This window comes from Monodon monoceros, unplaced genomic scaffold, assembly GCF_005190385.1.
Source record: "Monodon monoceros isolate NGI ecotype Baffin Bay Population unplaced genomic scaffold, NGI_Narwhal_1 Super_Scaffold_21, whole genome shotgun sequence".
Taxonomy (NCBI): Eukaryota; Metazoa; Chordata; class Mammalia; order Artiodactyla; family Monodontidae; genus Monodon; species Monodon monoceros.
Window position 1 is genome coordinate 36,219,829 of NW_021703778.1, and position 18,373 is coordinate 36,238,201.

General features: G+C 51.0%; 1 protein-coding gene across 3 annotated transcripts in view; it reads right to left on the reverse strand.

The window, feature by feature from the left end:
• The window catches only part of ALPK3 (alpha kinase 3), a 57,524-nt gene extending 40,673 nt beyond the window's left edge, over nt 1–16,851 (reverse strand). For all 3 annotated transcript variants that reach the window (XR_003795921.1, XR_003795922.1, XM_029238031.1), the window contains exons 1-2: nt 16,644–16,851; nt 7,836–7,957 (exon numbers count right to left, since the gene is read on the reverse strand). Coding sequence is in view for 1 of the 3 variants with exons in the window: in XM_029238031.1 (XP_029093864.1) it covers nt 7,836–7,957; nt 16,644–16,786 (265 nt within the window). In the remaining 2 variants the exon portion in view is untranslated. The remainder of the gene's footprint in view (nt 1–7,835; nt 7,958–16,643) is intronic.
• Between the last annotated feature and the right edge of the window lie 1,522 nt (nt 16,852–18,373).

Sequence of the window (18,373 nt, forward strand, 5' to 3'; positions counted from 1 at the left end):
CTTCCAGCCTGGCCTCTCTTCAGCCCATCCTCAGCACAGCCAGAGCGAACCTTTTAAAATGAAGTAAATAAAGTCAAGTGATAGCACCCCTCTGCTCAAAACACCCTAGTAGCTCCCATGTCATTAAGGCCCTCATGACGCGGGCCGTGCTAGCGCACCGGCCGCAGCTCCTCCCGTTCTCTGCCTTGCCTGCGGTACCCCTGCCACACGGCCCTGCTGGCTGGCCTCTAAAAGCAGGTGAGAATCACATCTGGATTCCTCCCGCCTCTGTTCACACATTCCCTCCTTGGAGAGGCCTTCCCTACCAGCCCGTGTGAAACAGCGACTCTGTCTCCCTGGAAACTCTTAGCCCTCTTACTATGTTTCTTTTTCTTCATAGAATGCATTGCTGCCTGACATATTATACCCTGATGAGGTTGTTGGTTTACATCCATCTTCTCCAACTCCCTGGGGAAAGAACAGCTCCATGACTCATCCGTGTTATTCGTGCTATGTCCCCAGTTCCTAGAATAGTGCCTGGTATGGAATCAACACTCGTTAAATATTTATAGGTGAATGAATGAAGCAATGCACTAACGGCTCAGGGTACAGAGAAGGGAACAAGCACCTCCGGCTGGGGAATCAGGAAAGGCTTTATGGCATGAGCAGCATTTGAAATGGCTGTGACAGTGGGTAGAGTTTCAGAAAACGTGGGTTCAGTGCCCGTACTTCCCCCCTTCATAGCACTAATCACAATACTGTAACTGACTATCCCCTTGTCTGTCTCCCCTCCTAGACTTATGTCCCATGTGAGTCAGCATCATCTCTCCTTCACTTCTGTATCCCTGCCACCTAAGACGGCACCTGGCACAGAGTAGCTACTTAATAAAAAAAAAATCTGCTGGATGAGTGAGTAAATGAGGAAGGGAATAAGTGAGCAAACAAGAGGTGAGTGGGAAGGGCATGCCTGACAAAGGAACCACAACAGTAGAGTGTGGGGTGGAAAGCAGAGGACACACTGGGGAACTGTGCACAGGAGTAGGGAGCAAGGGAGGTGAGGCTGCAGCTGGGTCAGCTAGGAACAAACTCTGGGCAGCCCTGACTGTAAAGCGAGCCCCATGTTTCCACAGTGAGCTAAAGCCCCTGGTTACATCACCGTGCATGTCCTCACCATCCCATGGGGTGATCTCATCCCTACAAGGGCCCGGCTCAGAGCCTCCCTGCCCCATGATCTGCCCAGTCAGGCCTCAGCCTCCAGGGCATCCGAGTCCAGTCAGGCTGTAGCGAGAGGGCAGGGATGGGGCAAGAAGGGAACGCTGAATGGAGCCCACAGCCACAAGGCTGGGGCTTCAGCCCCCATGCCACCTTTTGGTGCCTCTTCACTAGGTGGGGGCCAACCTGACAGCTTAGGGCTCCACGGCAACAATGGATTCTGGAAACAGCTTTATTTGGGGAGAAAACATTTCTTTGTCCCCTGGGTAATAGAACTGTATTCTGAAACACACAAAAGCAAGGGAAGTCCTTCACTCCCAGCTGCACACACACACGTGTGCCCGTATGTGTGCCCACAGGCTGGCATGCACGCATGCACACACACACACACACACACTTGGCCCTGACCAGGAGAGCCCACAGCAGTACTGAAACCTGAGGCCTTCCCTCTTCCCCTTCCTACACTGACACCTCTGCTCCACAGCCAGCATGCCTGAGTCCAGAACTCAGCTCGGAGACTTACAGCCTCATCCTAACCATTCCCATTTTGGAGAAGCTCAGATTCAGGAGAAGAATAATGATGAATGTAAATTTAGAGGTTTCAAAGAGCTTTCAAATATAAAATTTCATTTGGTCTTCATAACAAACCTGTGAAAACAATTGTGAACATTTACTGAAGACTTACTATATGCCAGATACTGACCTGTACATTTTTTATGTATTATCTCATCTAATCCTCTCATAAATCCTATGAGGAATGTACTGTTATTAATCCTCAATTTAAGGAAGAGGAAATTAAAGCTCCTGCCCAAAGTCATCCAGCTGGTACGCAGAAGAGCCAAAATTCAAATCCCTCTCTTCTATAAAACAGGTAAGGCAGGTGTTTGAATCCCTTTTACACAATCCCTTTCTTTTACACAAAAGGAAGATGAGACTCAAAGAAATCAAGTAACTTACTCAGGGTCACACAGCTGGCACATGACAAAGCCCTTGGTGTCCTTTTCCTTATTCCACTGCTCTTTCCACTGGGGACTCTGGGACCAGTATGTAAGTTTCTGCCCCCAGCAGTCATTATCTTAGACTTATTTCTCTAAAAGGAGTTTCTTCAAGAACTTGGTTCTGTCTAAAGGCTAAGTCCCTCTGCCCAGTTGTCCTGACACACACACACACACACACACATACACAGGCTAACACAGAATCTACAACAGAGTTGAGGAGAGTGGGGGAAAGGGGCCACTATGCTGGACAGAGATGGGCAGCCTCAAGGAAGACAGTTGCACTCTGGCCAGAGGGGCCCCTGGGGGAGACAGGAGCCAGAAGGTCCAAACAAGGCCTGCTATCCCCCATATGCCCACTCTGAGAGGGGAGAACCCCAGGGTCATATACCACTTCTCCAAGTCCCGAAGGGCTTCCCTCAGAGCTCAGCCAGCAGGGGCACTGACACAGACTCCTCTTCCTCACCTGGACTAGGTCCTGACCCACCACGAAAGCATCACCTACTCCTGGCAGGGCCCTGCTTAGACTGACTCATCACAACCTCATTCAAGGAGTGCTACCAGCAGGGTGGGAGGAAGTGAGGTCACTCCATCTCCATGGGACGAGCCAGGATCACCACACCAGTCTCATACAAAGGCCAGTCTGAGCCATACATCCATCCACCATCCTCCATTCCAGATGGGGGCGGAGGGGAGACCCAGTTTCTAGCCCTGTTTCCTTTGTTCTCTGATCTTTCTGCATAATGCTTTCCCCTCCCCCTGGCCCCTCTCTTACAGTCTACCTTTTCTCCTTGCTAATTGGGAAAGGCTTACTTACAGTGTACTATGGTGATCACAGAGAATTCTTTCTTAATCTGCTACAAAAGACTCAGGTAACCTGAGATTTTTTTTATATACATGGGGATGAGGAGGGGGGAGGAGGGAACTAGGTATGACAGTGGACTAAGGTGTGGATGTTAGAGATAGCTAGAGCCCTAGAAATCTTACAGCCTTACTCAGCAGAGTCGTAGATCTCATCATGGCAGGTGCTCCTGAGCAGAAGACCATGGGCCTGGCTGGTCATCATGAGACATGGGTATTATGGCAATTGAGGGGATAAAAGTTTGTTCCTTTGAGTTGGGCTTGAGACAGGGAAAAGCTTACTCCCATGATGACCTTGGGGGCATCCAGTAAAATACTCCAAGACTCTGTAAGTCAGACTCATGTCGGCTTCAGCATGTTGCTCTCAGAGTCCATGGCTACAAAGGACAGAATGGAAGAAGGAAAGGAGGGAGGCCCCCACAGCAGCTACTGTTGTCAAGGCACTGAAGCTGCAGCTGCAATGAACAGGCAATGTGGAAAGTGGAAAAGACACTGATTTTGTTGTCCACACAGTCAGGGTCACTGTGGTCATACTGGCAAATATGTACTGAGCGCCTTCTTTGTGCCTGCTCCAGAGGCACGATGTGTCAGGTGTGTGCTCTATCCCCCAGATCTCACGGTCTCACTGGGGAGAGAGGTGTATGGACCAAGAAGCTGTACTGTGAAGGACAGAGCAAGAGCTCTCTGTGGAAATGCTGGAGATGACCTCCTGGAGGATGAGCTGTTTGAGCTGGGCCTTGAAAGATGATAAGGAACTTGCCAGGCTTCTAGGTAAAAAGGCAGCATGAGCACACCATCTATTTTCATTCTCTCTCCCAAACCCACTAAGCTACACTAATGAGATGTTTTTATTTAAAAAAAAATTGTGTGTGTGTGTGTGTGTGTGTGTGTGTGTGTGTATGTAGTAATATATATAGCCACTAAAAAAGGGGAGAATAAGGGCAAGGAGAGCAACAGGAAAAACAACATTTTGAAAGCTGGAAAGCAGATGGACAAGTAGAAACTGACTTAGCAGACCCAAGACAGCTTAACCCAATGAGAAACTGAGAACTACCCTTTGAACACCAGGAAATCCTCAAAGGGCATAGGAACTGGCAACCAGATATCTCTGGAACTGGGGATAAAGGGAAAGAAGGAAAGGTAAAAAGAGGTGTGGAAAACAGTCAGATCTCTGGATCCCCTCACCCACTCCATACCACTGTGTAACTAACTGTTCCTTCCCCCCATGTCCAAAGATGCAGTTTAGTAACTGGAAAGGTAAAACTTTGCCCTGAGGGTAAGCCAGCTCGGTGGAGGGCATGAATATTCTATAGAAAAACGAATCTATAAAATAAATATTTGGGCTTCCCTGGTGGCGCAGTGGTTAAGAATCCGCCTGCCAATGCAGGGGACACGGGTTCGAGCCCTGGTCCGGGAAGATCCCACATGCCACGGAGCAACTAACCCCGTGAGCCACAACTACTGAGCCTGCACTCTAGAGCCCACAGCCACAAGTACTGAAGCCCACGCGCCTAGAGCCCGAGCTCTGCAACGAAAAGTAGCCCCCGCTCAACGCAACTAGAGAAAGACGTGCACAGCAACAAAGACCCAATGCAGCCAAAAATAAATAATAAATAAATTTATTTTAAATAAATAAATAAATGCTTTATGCTGAGAGCCCACCCAATCCTCTCATCTGCATAGCTTCCAGAAAACTCAGGCAAGACACTAGAAGAATACTCGCTAGGGAATCTGGCTAGTCCAAGAGGAAGGAACTAAAGAAACTCACTTTGTCAGTTCCCAACTCTAGTGGTGGACAGGTCACCCTAGAGTGAAGACCCAAGGTTTCAGGCCCCTCCTACTTGCTCAGAACTTCCAATTAGCTTTTTAGTCTCCTGCTCTTACTCATTATCTGACAACCAAAGATTCCTAGATATCTGAGGAAAGCCTATAAGCAGGAGATTCAGGACCAAAACAATTAAAGAGAAAAAAAGCAAACTGGAAGAAACACAAACCATGCAGGAAACGTTTAGAAAACTATCATTACCAGTCTCAGAGAGTTAAAAGAAAATACTACATTCATGAAAAGAACAGGATGTTCTAGAAAAGGATTAAAAAAGAGCTCTTATAAATAAAAAACCCAATAGAAAAGTTGAAATATAACACTGAGGAAATCTCAGAAAGAACAAAAAGACAAATAGATGAAAGGGAAGAAAAGATAAGAAAATAAGAGAATGAGTCCAGGGGAGCAGATATGCACATAACAGGAGTTCCAGAAAGAAACAACAGATAAAACAGGGGGAAGAAATCAACATCAAAATAATCTCAGATTTCTCAGAACTAAAGGCCATCAGTTTCCAGACTGAAAGCATCCAAGCATGCCCCTGGATGAAGACACCCGTAACAAGATACATCATTATGAAATATCAAAACACTCTTCAAAGCTTCCAGAGAGAAAACTGGTCTCATGCACAGAATCAGGAATCAAACTGTCTTCCTGCTCTGAACAGAAACACTGGAAGCAGGCAGTGTAGTAATGTTTTCAAAATTCTGAAGGAAAATTATTTTCAACTTAGAATTCTATACCCAGCCAAACTCTCCATCAAGAGTAAAGCAGGCAAAAAAGACATTTTCAGACAAAAGTTGTCTAACATTTACTTACCATGTACTCCTCCTAGGAAGCTACCAAAACAAGGATGTAAATCAAGAAAGAGACAAATGCGGAACACAAATAAACAAGAAATCCATTACAGGAGGGGTAAAGGAAATCTACAGGATGATGATGAAGGGAGATCCTAGGATGACGACTGTGTACCAGCCACAGAGAACAACTAAGTCATACTGGAGCAGAATGACTCAAAGGAGAGATAGGTTGAGAGCTTGTCATCATAATGCCTCCTGCTATTGTACCATCTTTGGGACCTGATGAAGCCACTGGAGGATGCAGCTCAATAAAGCCAGAGAGTAAGCCAAGAAAAAGGAAGACATGAGATCCAGGAAACTGAATCAAACCCAGAAGAAAGGCAAAGGAAAGACCCAGTATAACAGCTGTGTATTAAGCCTAAAAGGCCACCAGTTCACATAGAAGAATAGGGATGTCTCTAAGGAAAGTAACTGACAGGGTACCGATGGCATTGATCTTGTGGAAAGTTATTTTAAAAGGCTATTAGAGGGACTTGCCTGGTGTCGCAGTGGTTAAGAATCCACCTGCCAATGCAGGAGACACAGGTTCGAGCCCTGGTCTGGGAAGATCCCACATGCCACGGAGCAACTAAACCCGTGTGCCGCAACTACTGAGCCTGCGCTCTACAGGCCGCGAGCCACAACTACTGAGCCCGCGTGCCACAACTACTGAAGCCCACCTGCCCAGAGCCCATGCTCCACAACAAGAGAAGCCACCGCAATGAGAAGCCCGCACACCGCAACCAAGAGTATCCCCGGCTCACCACAACTAGAAAAAGCCCGTGTGCAGCAATGAAGACCCAATAAATAAATAAAGGAGATAAGTGAGGGGAAGCAGAGAAGCAGAGTAACATAGCAGATGCAGGCATAAGCAAGCAGCATGAGATGCTTCAGAGAGCAAAAGCAGCTTCTCTTCACCAGGTTTGTGGGCTTTGGCAAGTCACCTAACCTATTCTAGTTTCCTCCTTTGTAAAATCTGACTAATAATAGCACTGACTTCACAGGGTTTTGTAAGAATTTGACAACAATGGAAACAGATAAACGTTGCAAAAGGTGTTATGCTGTACAAAGTTAAGGGATGCAGGCGCATCTCTGCATCCCTCGGAAGTGTTCTCAGCTTTTAGCACAGAGGGTTCTGGGCAAGGTGAAAACTGCCCAGGGGAACCCAGTCCCAGAGAAGATGTTTAGCTGGTTGGGGCAGACAGGTTCCCCAGAATCAGGACATGTCATAGCTGGAAACCACCAACGCCCTTGATTTACTGAAAATAATGGGCTCTTGGAGGGAATCTTGACCTGGTGGCTGCAGACCTGGGAGAGATAGGCACCCATTGGTGAGTCCTGCAGGCCCTGAAGCAGGTCGGGTTAGTGCAATGGAGCCACTGCTGGGAGGTTTGGGGGAGGGATACAATGCCCAGGGCCAGCTTCCCAGTACCCTCACCCCTTTATCCCCCCCTTCCAAGGAGTATGTCTCTGCTTCCTATTCTGCCAAACTGTTGCTTCAAATTCCACCACGGAGTTCAGTGAAATGCACACATGACAGTTTTCACTTCTAACACTTATACGGTACTTACTGTATGCCAGGTATTATTCCAAATGCTTTGCATGTATTCATACTATTATCGTCCCCACTTTGCAGGTGCGGTGCTCGGCATCACATAATTGGAAAGGGGACAAGCCAGCATTCCAAGCCAGGCAGTCTGTCTCCAGGGTCTGTGGTCAGAATCACTCTACATTATTGTCTCTCAGGCTTGAGACTCCCAAGTTTCAAACTACTCAACTGTAAAATGGGGATATTTGAGGAGTAGCCTTGAAAACCTCTTTCGACTGGAGAGCTTCTTTCCTTGGAATAAGATTCAGCAGTCGTGTATGTATGCCTGAGGGTGAGGAACCTTTACAGAAGACAGGTTTTGAAGAAGAGCAGGGTGTATATGTGGCTCCAGAATGGGAGGAGAAAGGGACCCCAGCCCACACAGGGAGATGAAACTGGAGAGAAAGCTAAGAAGACAAATGTCAACTTGCACAGTTTTGTGCACACGGCCAACCCCTCTCCGTGCCTGTCCCCACAGCCCCCTTTGACCCCGACTTGTGCAGCAGCCCTGGCATGGATCATACAGATGGCCTCATTACCTGTGACGATGCAGGTGAATCTAACGTCGCTGTCCTCGGACACAGCCCGGGACTTGAGCGTGGTCTCAAATAGCGGCTGGGTCTCCTCTGTTAGCTGAGCAATGACGGAGCAGAAGGTGCTCCTAGGAAAGGCAAAGAACTATTCAGAGCAGCCTTTCTCCCACCTCCACCGCATTATGCCACACCCTGGTGCCCAAGGTAGCTTAAATCTTACCATGTCCATCCGTCATCTCGTGGCCATGGCTCCAGCACCTGGGCAAGTCTTTCCTCCAGAAAGCCTAGGCCTCTTGGCCAGGCTGGGAGCAGGGAAGTTACCAAGGGGCTGAATGGGATCCTGACCCAGACCCATTACAGTAGGCAGCATCTGACCATGGACCAGACTCCTGAGCATGCCAGACGACCAGTCCTGGCATCCCCATTCCATCCTTATTGTGGAGTCTTGCTTCACACTCCACCTTTCAGGGAAGCTCGTGCATGGGGGATACACACACATGGATAGGCCCAGCCTCAGAGATGGAGACCCCAGCACAGCAGAGCCTCCATTCATGCCACAGAGGGAAAAGCCAGCCAACCCCATGTATACATAGGTCCTAGGAGCTCAGGGGCCTCTCCTAAAGCTTAGGCTTAGAAGAAAAGCCCCTGCATTTGTGAGCATAGACCCACAGTAGACAAAGAATAAGCTGGTCAATGCCAGGGGTCTAGATCCAAGGGTGGCCTCTAGCTCCTAGGAGAATCAGAAAAGAAAGACTCAAATGAATTCTCACCCTAAAGAGGGCTATGGACTTCCAGTGGAAAGCCAGTCATGGCTCCCTTGCTCCCCCCTTAGATCCACATGCTCAAGTGAATACACAGCTGGCAGCTCCAGGACCAACCAGCAAGACCGCCAAATCACAAACAGATCCACCACTGCAAAAGCCAGGGCTTTCAGTTCCCTCGTGATAGCCCATCTTCCAGAACTCAGGGGCATTTGTGCGCTCACTGAGTCCAGCACAGACTCACCAGCACCGCTCAGCACTTTACAGTCCTCTCCTGCCTGCACACACGAGCAAACCACCATGCCAAACCCTTCCATGGGCCAGCAGAGACACAATGCATCCCTAGGCGTGACGTGTAACCACATAGCCAGGTTGTGTGGGGCACAAGCCGTGCCCAGCCCTCCTCCCCCTCCCAACTCACACGCCCTCTTGTGAGCAGCAGGGAGGACTGCAAGGGGTAATGTGAAGGGGAGCAGGAGAAACTGCTGTGGGGGAAGACAAATCACTCAGAGCTGCCTTTCTCTGAGCCTCAGAGGAACGGGTAGTCGCCTGTGGGCAGTGTGTGTCTGCCTGTAATCTCTCCACCAGGGGCAGGTAAGAGTCTGTGGGAACACAAGCAAATAGAAGCTAAACCCTACTTTGTGGGGAGGGCTCCACATTCAATTTATCATTTCTGTGGTTATCATTCTGGACTTGAGTTTGAGGAGAAAGGTCACATCCCAGGAAGAGTATCTGGGATCAAGTAAGACTTCTGGACTGAGGGGGTCCAGCCATGGTTTCTGTACAGGAATGCAGACGCCTGGGCCTTTGAGCAGTTGACAGGAGTCCTCCCCCACAAAGACTACCCAGAAAGGGGATCCCAACTTCTCACGTGCCTGAAGGTTTGAGTTGGGACTGCAGTTAAGGCTGCCATAACACTCCCTGCCACGCTCTCACCTGGAACCTAAGTAACTTATTAGATGGTTGTAAGAACTGTCTTCTTACAACTTACTGTCCTTTCCTTTCCCTTTTAATCCATTCAAAATAGAGGGTCCTTCAGGATCTAGACTATCAACTCCCTGACACTCGGGAATTACATCTGAAAACGTTTCTTGCTGCTCTCATACTAGCAGCAATTTCTGACTTTGGGGAATACCAAATCCCAACCAACAGTTTCTAAAGGAAAGTGCCATGCCAAAAGTAATCAGACTTCTATGATTTTGCAACCAATTCAAAACATACCTAATTATGTTCTCCCTACATAATCTGAATCCTACCCTACTCATGAACATGAGCCTGGATCTCATATTCAGCTTAGGCTCTTAGGGATGAAGCTGCTTGGGCAAATCTAAGAAAATAAGCTACTGGGTAAGTGAGAAAACAGGAAAATTATGCTTCAAGAAAATTTGCAGTGCTCACACTAGATATTCAACAACAGGTAGCTACGTTATTTCATTACTTTTTTTGAATAAGAAAGAATGCTTATCTTCTCAAACTTTCCAGACTAGGTCCTAGCTATATTATTAACTATATTAACTGCTGAAAAGTATAGCTAGAAGAATGCCCTCTAGGAGAGTGGATCTGGGGTACATTTGGGGGGGACAGGGAGAGTCACTGCATATACTATCATATTCTACTGAATGTCACCCACTTTCTGTTCCCATTTTCCAAACCACTCAGACATGGGATGGACTCTGAGTCTGCTGCTTCCTGCCCCCTGGAAAGCCAGGAAGTCCATGCATCTGAAAATGGTCTGGTCCCACCCTGACACCTCCAGGTCCTTCCAATTCTGTGACTTCATAAGGATATCACAGCCTAATCCTGTGTCTCTATAGAACACCAGAATCACCACTGGTTTTCAACATGTTCAAAGGAACCTAACCCTGCCCTTAGGTTTGGTTATTTACCTTGCTTTAAGTAGACTTCCAAGACCCTCTCTCTTTTAGCACTTACCACACTCTGCTTTGAATTAGTTGTGATACCCTCTCTTCTACCCCTTCAGACAGTGAGCCACCCAGAACAAAGTTCTCTCAGTATTCTTGCCTATCACAGGAAACGTACATGGTAGGCACTAATTATTAGCTATTCAGAAACCAGTTGGCTATGCAGAAATCTTTCTCTGTGTAAAGAAACTGTAGCCAACTCTCCCCAAATCTGCCAGAGTCGGGGATGAGGCCTAAGCGGTTGGAAGTAGCCAGGAAATGTTCCCATTTTGATCATAATTGTCAGTTCTGCCAGGGGTGGAGAGCTGTCCCCAGCTAAGGAGGCAAGAGGACAGTCATTCAACGGGCAAACCCGGCCCGTGGGCCTGCTCAGGCCCCGATCTGTCTCTGAAGCAGATTCAGAGAACAAGTTAATGTAGGAATACACTAACATGGTATTCCCTGACCTTACAGGGTTCACAGTCTGCAGAGGTGGAGAGGAGCCAAAGAAGAGGGAAACTGGGAGAAAGAGATGACAGAAGGAGAACTTATGGGACTGAGAAAAAAAATTTTTTTCAAGGAAGTATCCATGGTTAGAAGATAAACAATAAGGTGTCAAACCTAGATATGTGGTTACAAAAACCATGAAAGCCTAGGATGGGGCACATGACTGGTGGTTCTCTGTTCTGGTCCCATGGTGCCTCTCCCAGGGGCACAGAGATACAGCTGCAGGCATCTCAGGGACCCTGGCCTATTTCTGGGTCCCAGCACCCCTTTCGGATGGTGCATGCAGGCATCAACTCTGGCCCCTGTGAGACCCATGCTCACGTGAGTGCCCTCTCACACCCTCCCCAACCACCCTCCACCTTCCCCTCACCCCATGCAGCCTGGTTAGTGCAAAAGCAGTCACCCAGAGGCCCCTCAATGCCCACACCCAAGAAAAAAAGCAGTCAGAGAAATGTAATGCAATGGTGCGTTTACCTTCCAGAGCTGGGGTGAGACAACCAGTTGCTTGATAAGCTAAGCAAAAACAGCAAATGGAATCATTAGGCCAAAAAAGCAAGGAGAGGAGGAGGAGAAATCAACAACAGTCGGCAAAGTATTAATCGGCCACCATCTGGGGCCCAGGGGCTTTTCTATTAAAAGGGACCAGCTGTCTTAGTTGGCCAGCTCCAGTTAGCAAGTGGCCTCACCACCCGACACAATGTATCTGAAACCAAGAGCTCGTTAAATGCAACAGAGTCCAGGGAAATGGTTAGGCAGGAAGGAGGCCCCCAGGGGCTGAGATTTGAGAAAGGTGTGTCCCAGGTCCTTGAATCACTTGTAGCTTCCTGGCACGTTTCCGCACTCCACAGCACGCCAGCTTGGGGGCAGCTCCTGCTTCAACCCTCGGCCTTTATGGGGAGAAGAGCCCCCCGCTCCTGGAAATCCCCTCACAGGCTGGGAAGGAGACAGGTGGCTTGGAGAACGCCCATTAACATGTTAAAGTACGGTTAAACAGACCACGCAAGGCAAACCAGCTGGGAGTGAGAAGAACAGGAGAAGAACAAAGCAGTTAATTCAACAGGAGCCAGGAGGCACCCAGTTCGGTCAGACCAGCCCAAGGCCCTTTACACTTAGAGGCCCTGATCATCCCTCCTGCCCTGGGGCAGCTGAAAGCGGACACCAGCTAGGGGCTGTGTAGGCCACTGGGGGGTGAGGACTCACACAGAGCTGCCCCTTAGTGGAGATCCAGCCCACTTGACATGAGTCAACTTTTGCTTCTGCCTCCAGTTTTCCTAACACAAATATCTCCAGTGGAGTCTAGGGCCACGATCTCCCACTGCTCTCTGGGAGATCTCAGGGGCCACGCAACCACACTCACTCCCTTCAGTCTGTCCCCACCATAAGAATAGCTCTCCCTTCGTTATCAGCAGTCCAGTCTGCTCAGTGGAACTCTGTCTGCATCTCTGACCACTGACAGCCTGTATCTTTATAAACAAAAAAACCCAAACTCATCCTCTACCCCAAAACATGGCTTCCACTCCAGGGCTCCTGGGTTTGTGGATACTACCAGCACTCTCCTGAAGCTGTAAATCTGCCATCTTGGACTCCTCCTTGTCTCTCCCGAGTCCAGTTAGTCCATAATTCTAGGCCCTTCTTTCTCCTTTTCTATTCCTGCTGCTGTGTTCTGATCTAGACCCTCGTGCCTCCATATTGGATGAGCACACAATCCCCTTCTTCACCCGTCATCACACCGCCTCTCTGGAAAAAAAAAAAAGCTACAATCCCCCCACTGTGTATTATATTGAGTCTCAACTCCTTGACTGGGCACTTAAGGCCCTCCCTCACCTACTCGCACCCCATCACACACGGTTCTCTACTTCCCAATACTCAGGTTCCACTGTAACCAGACCTGTCCCCTAACTGGCATGGACAGGTCCATTCCTGGCCTCTGAGACTTCACTTTTGTCCTCTCTGCTCAGAAAGCCCTCCCTCTTTCCTTCTGGTCATCTAAATCCTGCCTACCCAGCCTTCAAACCTAGCTCTTGTAGCTTCTGTAGCTCTTGGCACAGTGCTAGGCATACTGTGGGTCTTCAACCTCTGTTTTATGGAAGAAAGAGCGAGAAAGAGGGAGGAGGAGGGAGGGAGAGAAGGGAAGTATTTCTTTCAGTCTGGAAGGGTCCTGCCCCCCAGAGGGAGCTGCTGCTCCAGAATGCAGCTGCCTTTGCTCACAGCTTCAAAAACCCTCTGGAGGCCAAGAGGGCACACCTCCCATGGTTTCAAGGCACTAGCCAACTCCATCCTTTCCTGACCATGAACTTCCTTTGCCTTTCTCCTCAGAGTGGAGAGATTTCTCCTTTGTTGGGTCTGGATTTCTTCCCTAGGATGGAGAGGGAGAGAATCAGCTCTCTAATTCAGACAGAAAACGATAGGTTCCACCTGCAAGTGGGCAAGGGTCTGAACTGTGATAGTGACCCCTCCCTGGCTCTCTCTAGGGCTGGTTGTGACGCTCTGCTCCCTGGCTCCATCATCCTGCTTTCTCTAGGCCTCATCCTTACATAATTAGCCATGTCAGGAGGAGTCCTGGGCTGTGGAGGCACCTTGTCTTCAGAAGGTGCCTGTGCGCTGCTGACTGGGCCAGAGGTAGGTTCAGGGCTCTCACCCAGGAAGGGAACTCCCCACTTACTGACTGTGAGTGGGTCAGAATTAGAGGCATCAAATGGTGGGGTAGAAAGGCTAAAAGAGTTCTTAATGATACCTTCATTTTATAGAATGGAAATTCAGGGCCCAGGAAGGAAAGGTCTCTTCATAAAGGAGAAAAGTAGGCCTGGGGGGAGAGGGGGCGGCAGTGTGGGGGACCAGGACTGGCCCTGGAAGCTGGGGCCTCCCATTCTTCCTGGCTTTCATATATTCTGGGACATAAAAGGCCCTCAGAAAGTCCTGGCCTGTTGCCTCAGTTTCCCTGAAAGCCCTAGACAACCTGCCTGACCCAAGCAGAACAGAAGAGGTGTCACAAAGCTATAGCAAATATCATGGGCTCTGCTGCTCCTCCGAGCCCACTTGGACCAGAGTGTCCAAGAAATGAGTGGTCAGAGATTTCTGGAACTTCTAAGTGTCCCTCGGAAGCAAGTTAGTAATAACTGCAACCACCCGACTGTGGTTCCTTAACCTACTCTAGCTTACCCATGCCCCACCTTCCTATAGGGGTGAGGTCCTAGAGGCTGGATGCCCTAGGAGGGAGGGCCTACAGTTTGGGGGGATTACTTGCATGTTGAACCTCTGACCCCAGGGGTACTGGAAATATCCTTGAGCTGACTATGGACTGGAAATCCCTCCAGGGTTGGAGGAAGGAAAGGTATGCACAGGAAGACAGGTTCTAGACCTGGGCCAAGGCTTCTGGTGGCCTGGCTCACAGCCCAGCTGTCCATCAGCTCCCAGGGGCAGCCTACCCTCCCAAGGTCCCATGAGAATGATGACTCACAAGCTCTGTGATAGCTGTGTATCAAGGTAGACCCGAAAACACTGAAGTCAAGAGTGAGTGGGACGGAACCTGCCTCTTGATCAGAATTCCTGGATAGTCAGGGCTCATCTAGGCTGGAGCCAGGCAAAGTCCTGGACTAGCCAGGACTGGCAAAGTCCTCAAGGGACCCTCTTTCTCCTCCATCTCTTGGGCCCTCTTCCCACACCCACAGGCAGTCAGGTTGCTCTGAGAGACAGAAGACTATATGGTTGCCTGCTCTAACACAGGAATCAGGCCTTGATAGACAGCTGTGAACTGCCTCCGCCCCAAGTACCCAACACAGCCCCATTCACTTTCACAGTCTCCCCTCTTTGGCCAGAGGTTTTTCCAGAGGTAAGAGAAACCTAGCCTTCTTTGTCTCTCAGGACTGGGGGTGGGGCGGGGGTCTGTGGCCAGGTGGCAGAGGCAAAACCACAGCCCACAGTCCTGGGCTAGAAAACCCTCTCTCCCACTGCCCCAGCCCTGCCCCTCCAAACACTTGATGAAAAGAGTCTCCATTTAAGAACATTCTCACTTAGGTCCAAAGGGACTGAAGCCAGACATTTCTAATCCACTTGCAGTTCTCAGGCTGACACACTGCTTTGCACTCATCACATGTGCAATTGTATCTACCATACAACTTCTCAGGCGGCAGCTGGAGAGTGGACGTGGGTCCACTCTCCAGCCTTTTTCCTAACAGCCCAGATCCCCTGCCCTCCCAGTTCTGCCTGGTTTTCAAGCCACCCCAATGCTGTCTCTGAGAAGGGCCCTGCTTCCCGCTTCTCCTTGTTCCACTGGTATTGACAAAGGCCAGACACAGGAGGCAAAGCCCAGACAAATCACTGTGACAAGTATGAGACAAGCGTGAGGCTCCTGGAAGGCAGTCAGCTTCACCATGGACTGGAGTAAATATACAAATGTCATTCCAGTTTTTCCATAGAGCCAGTGGCTAGGAGGAAGGGGCATTCTTTCTGGCAGCCAGGGACCTTGTTGAGTCTGACTCAATCACTAACACCAGCCCTCAGCCCTGTCCCAGACATGTGACACCATTTGACGAGTTTTATGCAGAAACCGGTTCCGGTTACATTTGAACTTTTCCAACTCCAAGGTCAACAGAACTCAGCCAATCCACGAGGAAGTGCCTGGGACTTTTCCTGAATGTCCTTGATGCCTGTTTTTGTGCTGTTTTAAGAACAGAGGACAAGAAGTCTCCAGACAGCTTCTCAGAGGACTGGCTGCTTTCTGTCTGTGACACAACCACTAACCCAATAGCCAACCATCACAATTCCCTTTGGAAGAGACTCCAGAGTTGGAGGGAAACGAAGCTGTCCAGAGGGGACAGGAAGTGTCCGTCTCCATGGTAATGAATGTGTTCCTGTGTGTCTGGGTGCCTTTGAGTGCCAAAATGCCCCTCTATTGTCTGCAAGTCTTTACACGGGTGGGTAGCCTAGCTCCCAAAACAAAGCATCCACACCTCTTTAATTCTTGGAAGAGAAGTAAAGGGCTCATCATTTCGGTCCCTTCCCTTGGCATCCCAGTCCCCCAGACTGGGCAGGGAAACTGGCTTCCTCAGAGCCACAAGCTCTGAATCTTCAGGCCGGGCCGACCAGCACCTCGAGCAACCCCTTCACCTCACCAGCTCCCACCGAGATCCCAGGGAAGACCAAAGTCCTGGGCCCAGGGGAAGACCCTTCTCTAAAGAGTTTATTTTTTCCGCTGAATCCGGAGCGAAGCAGCCCCCTTCAGGGCAGTGCCCCTAGCGCCCCCCACCTCCCCCTCTCCCCTGCCCACCCCCGAGAATGTTCTCCCCCTCCCTTCCAGCCGGCAGGAATGTCAGCCTCTCTGGCTTTCCTTATCGCGAGCTGTGGAATCCGAGGCCCGGGAGTAGCTGAGCGAGGGGCGAGAGTGAGGTAGGGGAGATAAGGAGAGCGTTCAGGCCCCTGTGAAATCACCCCAAAGGAGGGCCTTCCTCGTCCCCAGAGCCTCGCATTGCCGGAGGCTAGAGGCCCACGGGCCATGAGAGGTCAGGGGAGCCGTGAGGGGCCGTGAGGGCCGGTCCGGCCTGACCATGTCCCCAGGCCTCGGGCCGGCGCTCCAGGGGCCCATCCGAAGGCCTCCGCCCTCCCCACACGCCGCCCCGGCCCGGCCAGGCCCCCAGGGCGCGACTCACCTCGTCTCGGGCCGCACGCTGAGCAGGTAGCTGCGGCTGGCGGGGCTGGGGATCCACATGGGCCCGTCGTCCTCGCCGTCGCCCCCCGCCCCGGACCGTCCGCCCGAGCCCCAGCCGCGGCCGGGGGCCCTCCGTGACCCCATGCTGCTGCCGGCCTGCGCCCGCCGCCGGCCCCTGCCCTTTCTCCAGGCCCCCGCCCGCCAGGACCGCGCCGCCGGCCGCCGCTCCCGCCCGCGGCAGACGCGCGCCCCTATTTATAGCCGCGGGCCAGGCCGTCGTCACCTGCTGCTGTCCCTCCCCCGGCCCGGCCAGCGCGGCCTCCGAGGCGCCGGGGGGCGCCGGGCCGCGGGGGCCTCGCCAGCCCCGCCAGGCCGTGCCCGAGGGTCCGTCGATTCCTTCCCTCAGCCCACCGCCCGACGTGTGTGGAGCGCCCCCTCCGCGCCTGCAGCCGCCCTGGCGTCGGGGCCAGCCGCCCGGGGAGGCCTCCCGGAGCTAGAGGGGAAAGGGGGGTGCGGTTCTTGAAAGGAGACCAAGTATATGCCCTTCACCGGGTCCCTAGGACCCGGCTTCCTGCCAACCTTCCTTTCCTGCTCGCGCCCCCGTTTCGCAGGTGTGGAAGCTCGGGCTCTTCGGCCTTTGCCAAGGGGAAGGTGCAGAAGTACCCAAGGAGCTGCGTGGGGTGTGCGACCCAAAGCCCTGGAAGGCCAAAGAAGCGGGGGGCGGGGGGCGCGAGGGGGCGGAAAAGCTGCTCGGAACCTGGGGGGCTGGATCCAGTGGGAGACCAGGGATCCAGGGACCCACCCCTCTTGCTGGCAGCAGCCCTGACTGACCCTGGCCTTGCCAGTGGCTGTTGATCCAGCACTTAGACAAACCCAAACCCACATACCTGCATAAGTGACCTCAGTTCCGGAGGAGGCCAGTGCTCCTCAGAATGTTCCTCTCCATTATCTAGTAGATTAGGGGTTCAGTAAACACCTCTAGAATAATTGAACCTCCTTCTCCACCCTGTTCAGTCTCGATTTCCCAGCACCCGAGGGGGAGATGGGCTGAGTCCTAATGCCCAGAAAAACAATCATTCAACAATTTCTGAGAGCAAAATTCTAATCACTGTGTAAACCCGGTTGTAAATATTGGGAATGACCACAGTCTGTTTACCCATTCTTTCGTCTCCTACATCCTTGAGAGCATCCAGAAAGTACCTGGAGCTGGATGGTTATAATTATTAGAAAGTTGGAGGGCTTCCCTGGTGGTGCAGTGGTTAAGAATCTGCCTGCCAATGCAGGGAACATGGGTTCGAGCCCTCGTCTGGGAAGATCCCACATGCCGCAGAGCAATTAAGCCCATGCGCCACAACTACAGAGCCTGCGCCCTAGAGCCTATGAGCCACAAATACTGATCCCGAGTGCCACAACTACTGAAGCTCACGCACCTAGAGCCCGTGCTCCACAACAAGAGAAGCCACCGCAATGAGAAGCCTGTGTACTACAACAAAGAGTAGCCCCTGCTCGCTGCAGCTAGAGAAAGCCCGCGCGCAGCAACAAAGACCCAATGCAGCCAGAAAGAAAGAAAGTTGGAGCAAAGGAGTACAACCCCTCTGTTCTAGAAGCTACACTCACATCCCCACTCCTTTTGGAAATGGCTCTTCCTTCACTTTCACTGTGTGGTTCCAATGGCAACTGCCTTGATCCTACATGTTCCCTTCCCCCCACTCCCCACACCCTCCCTTCTGA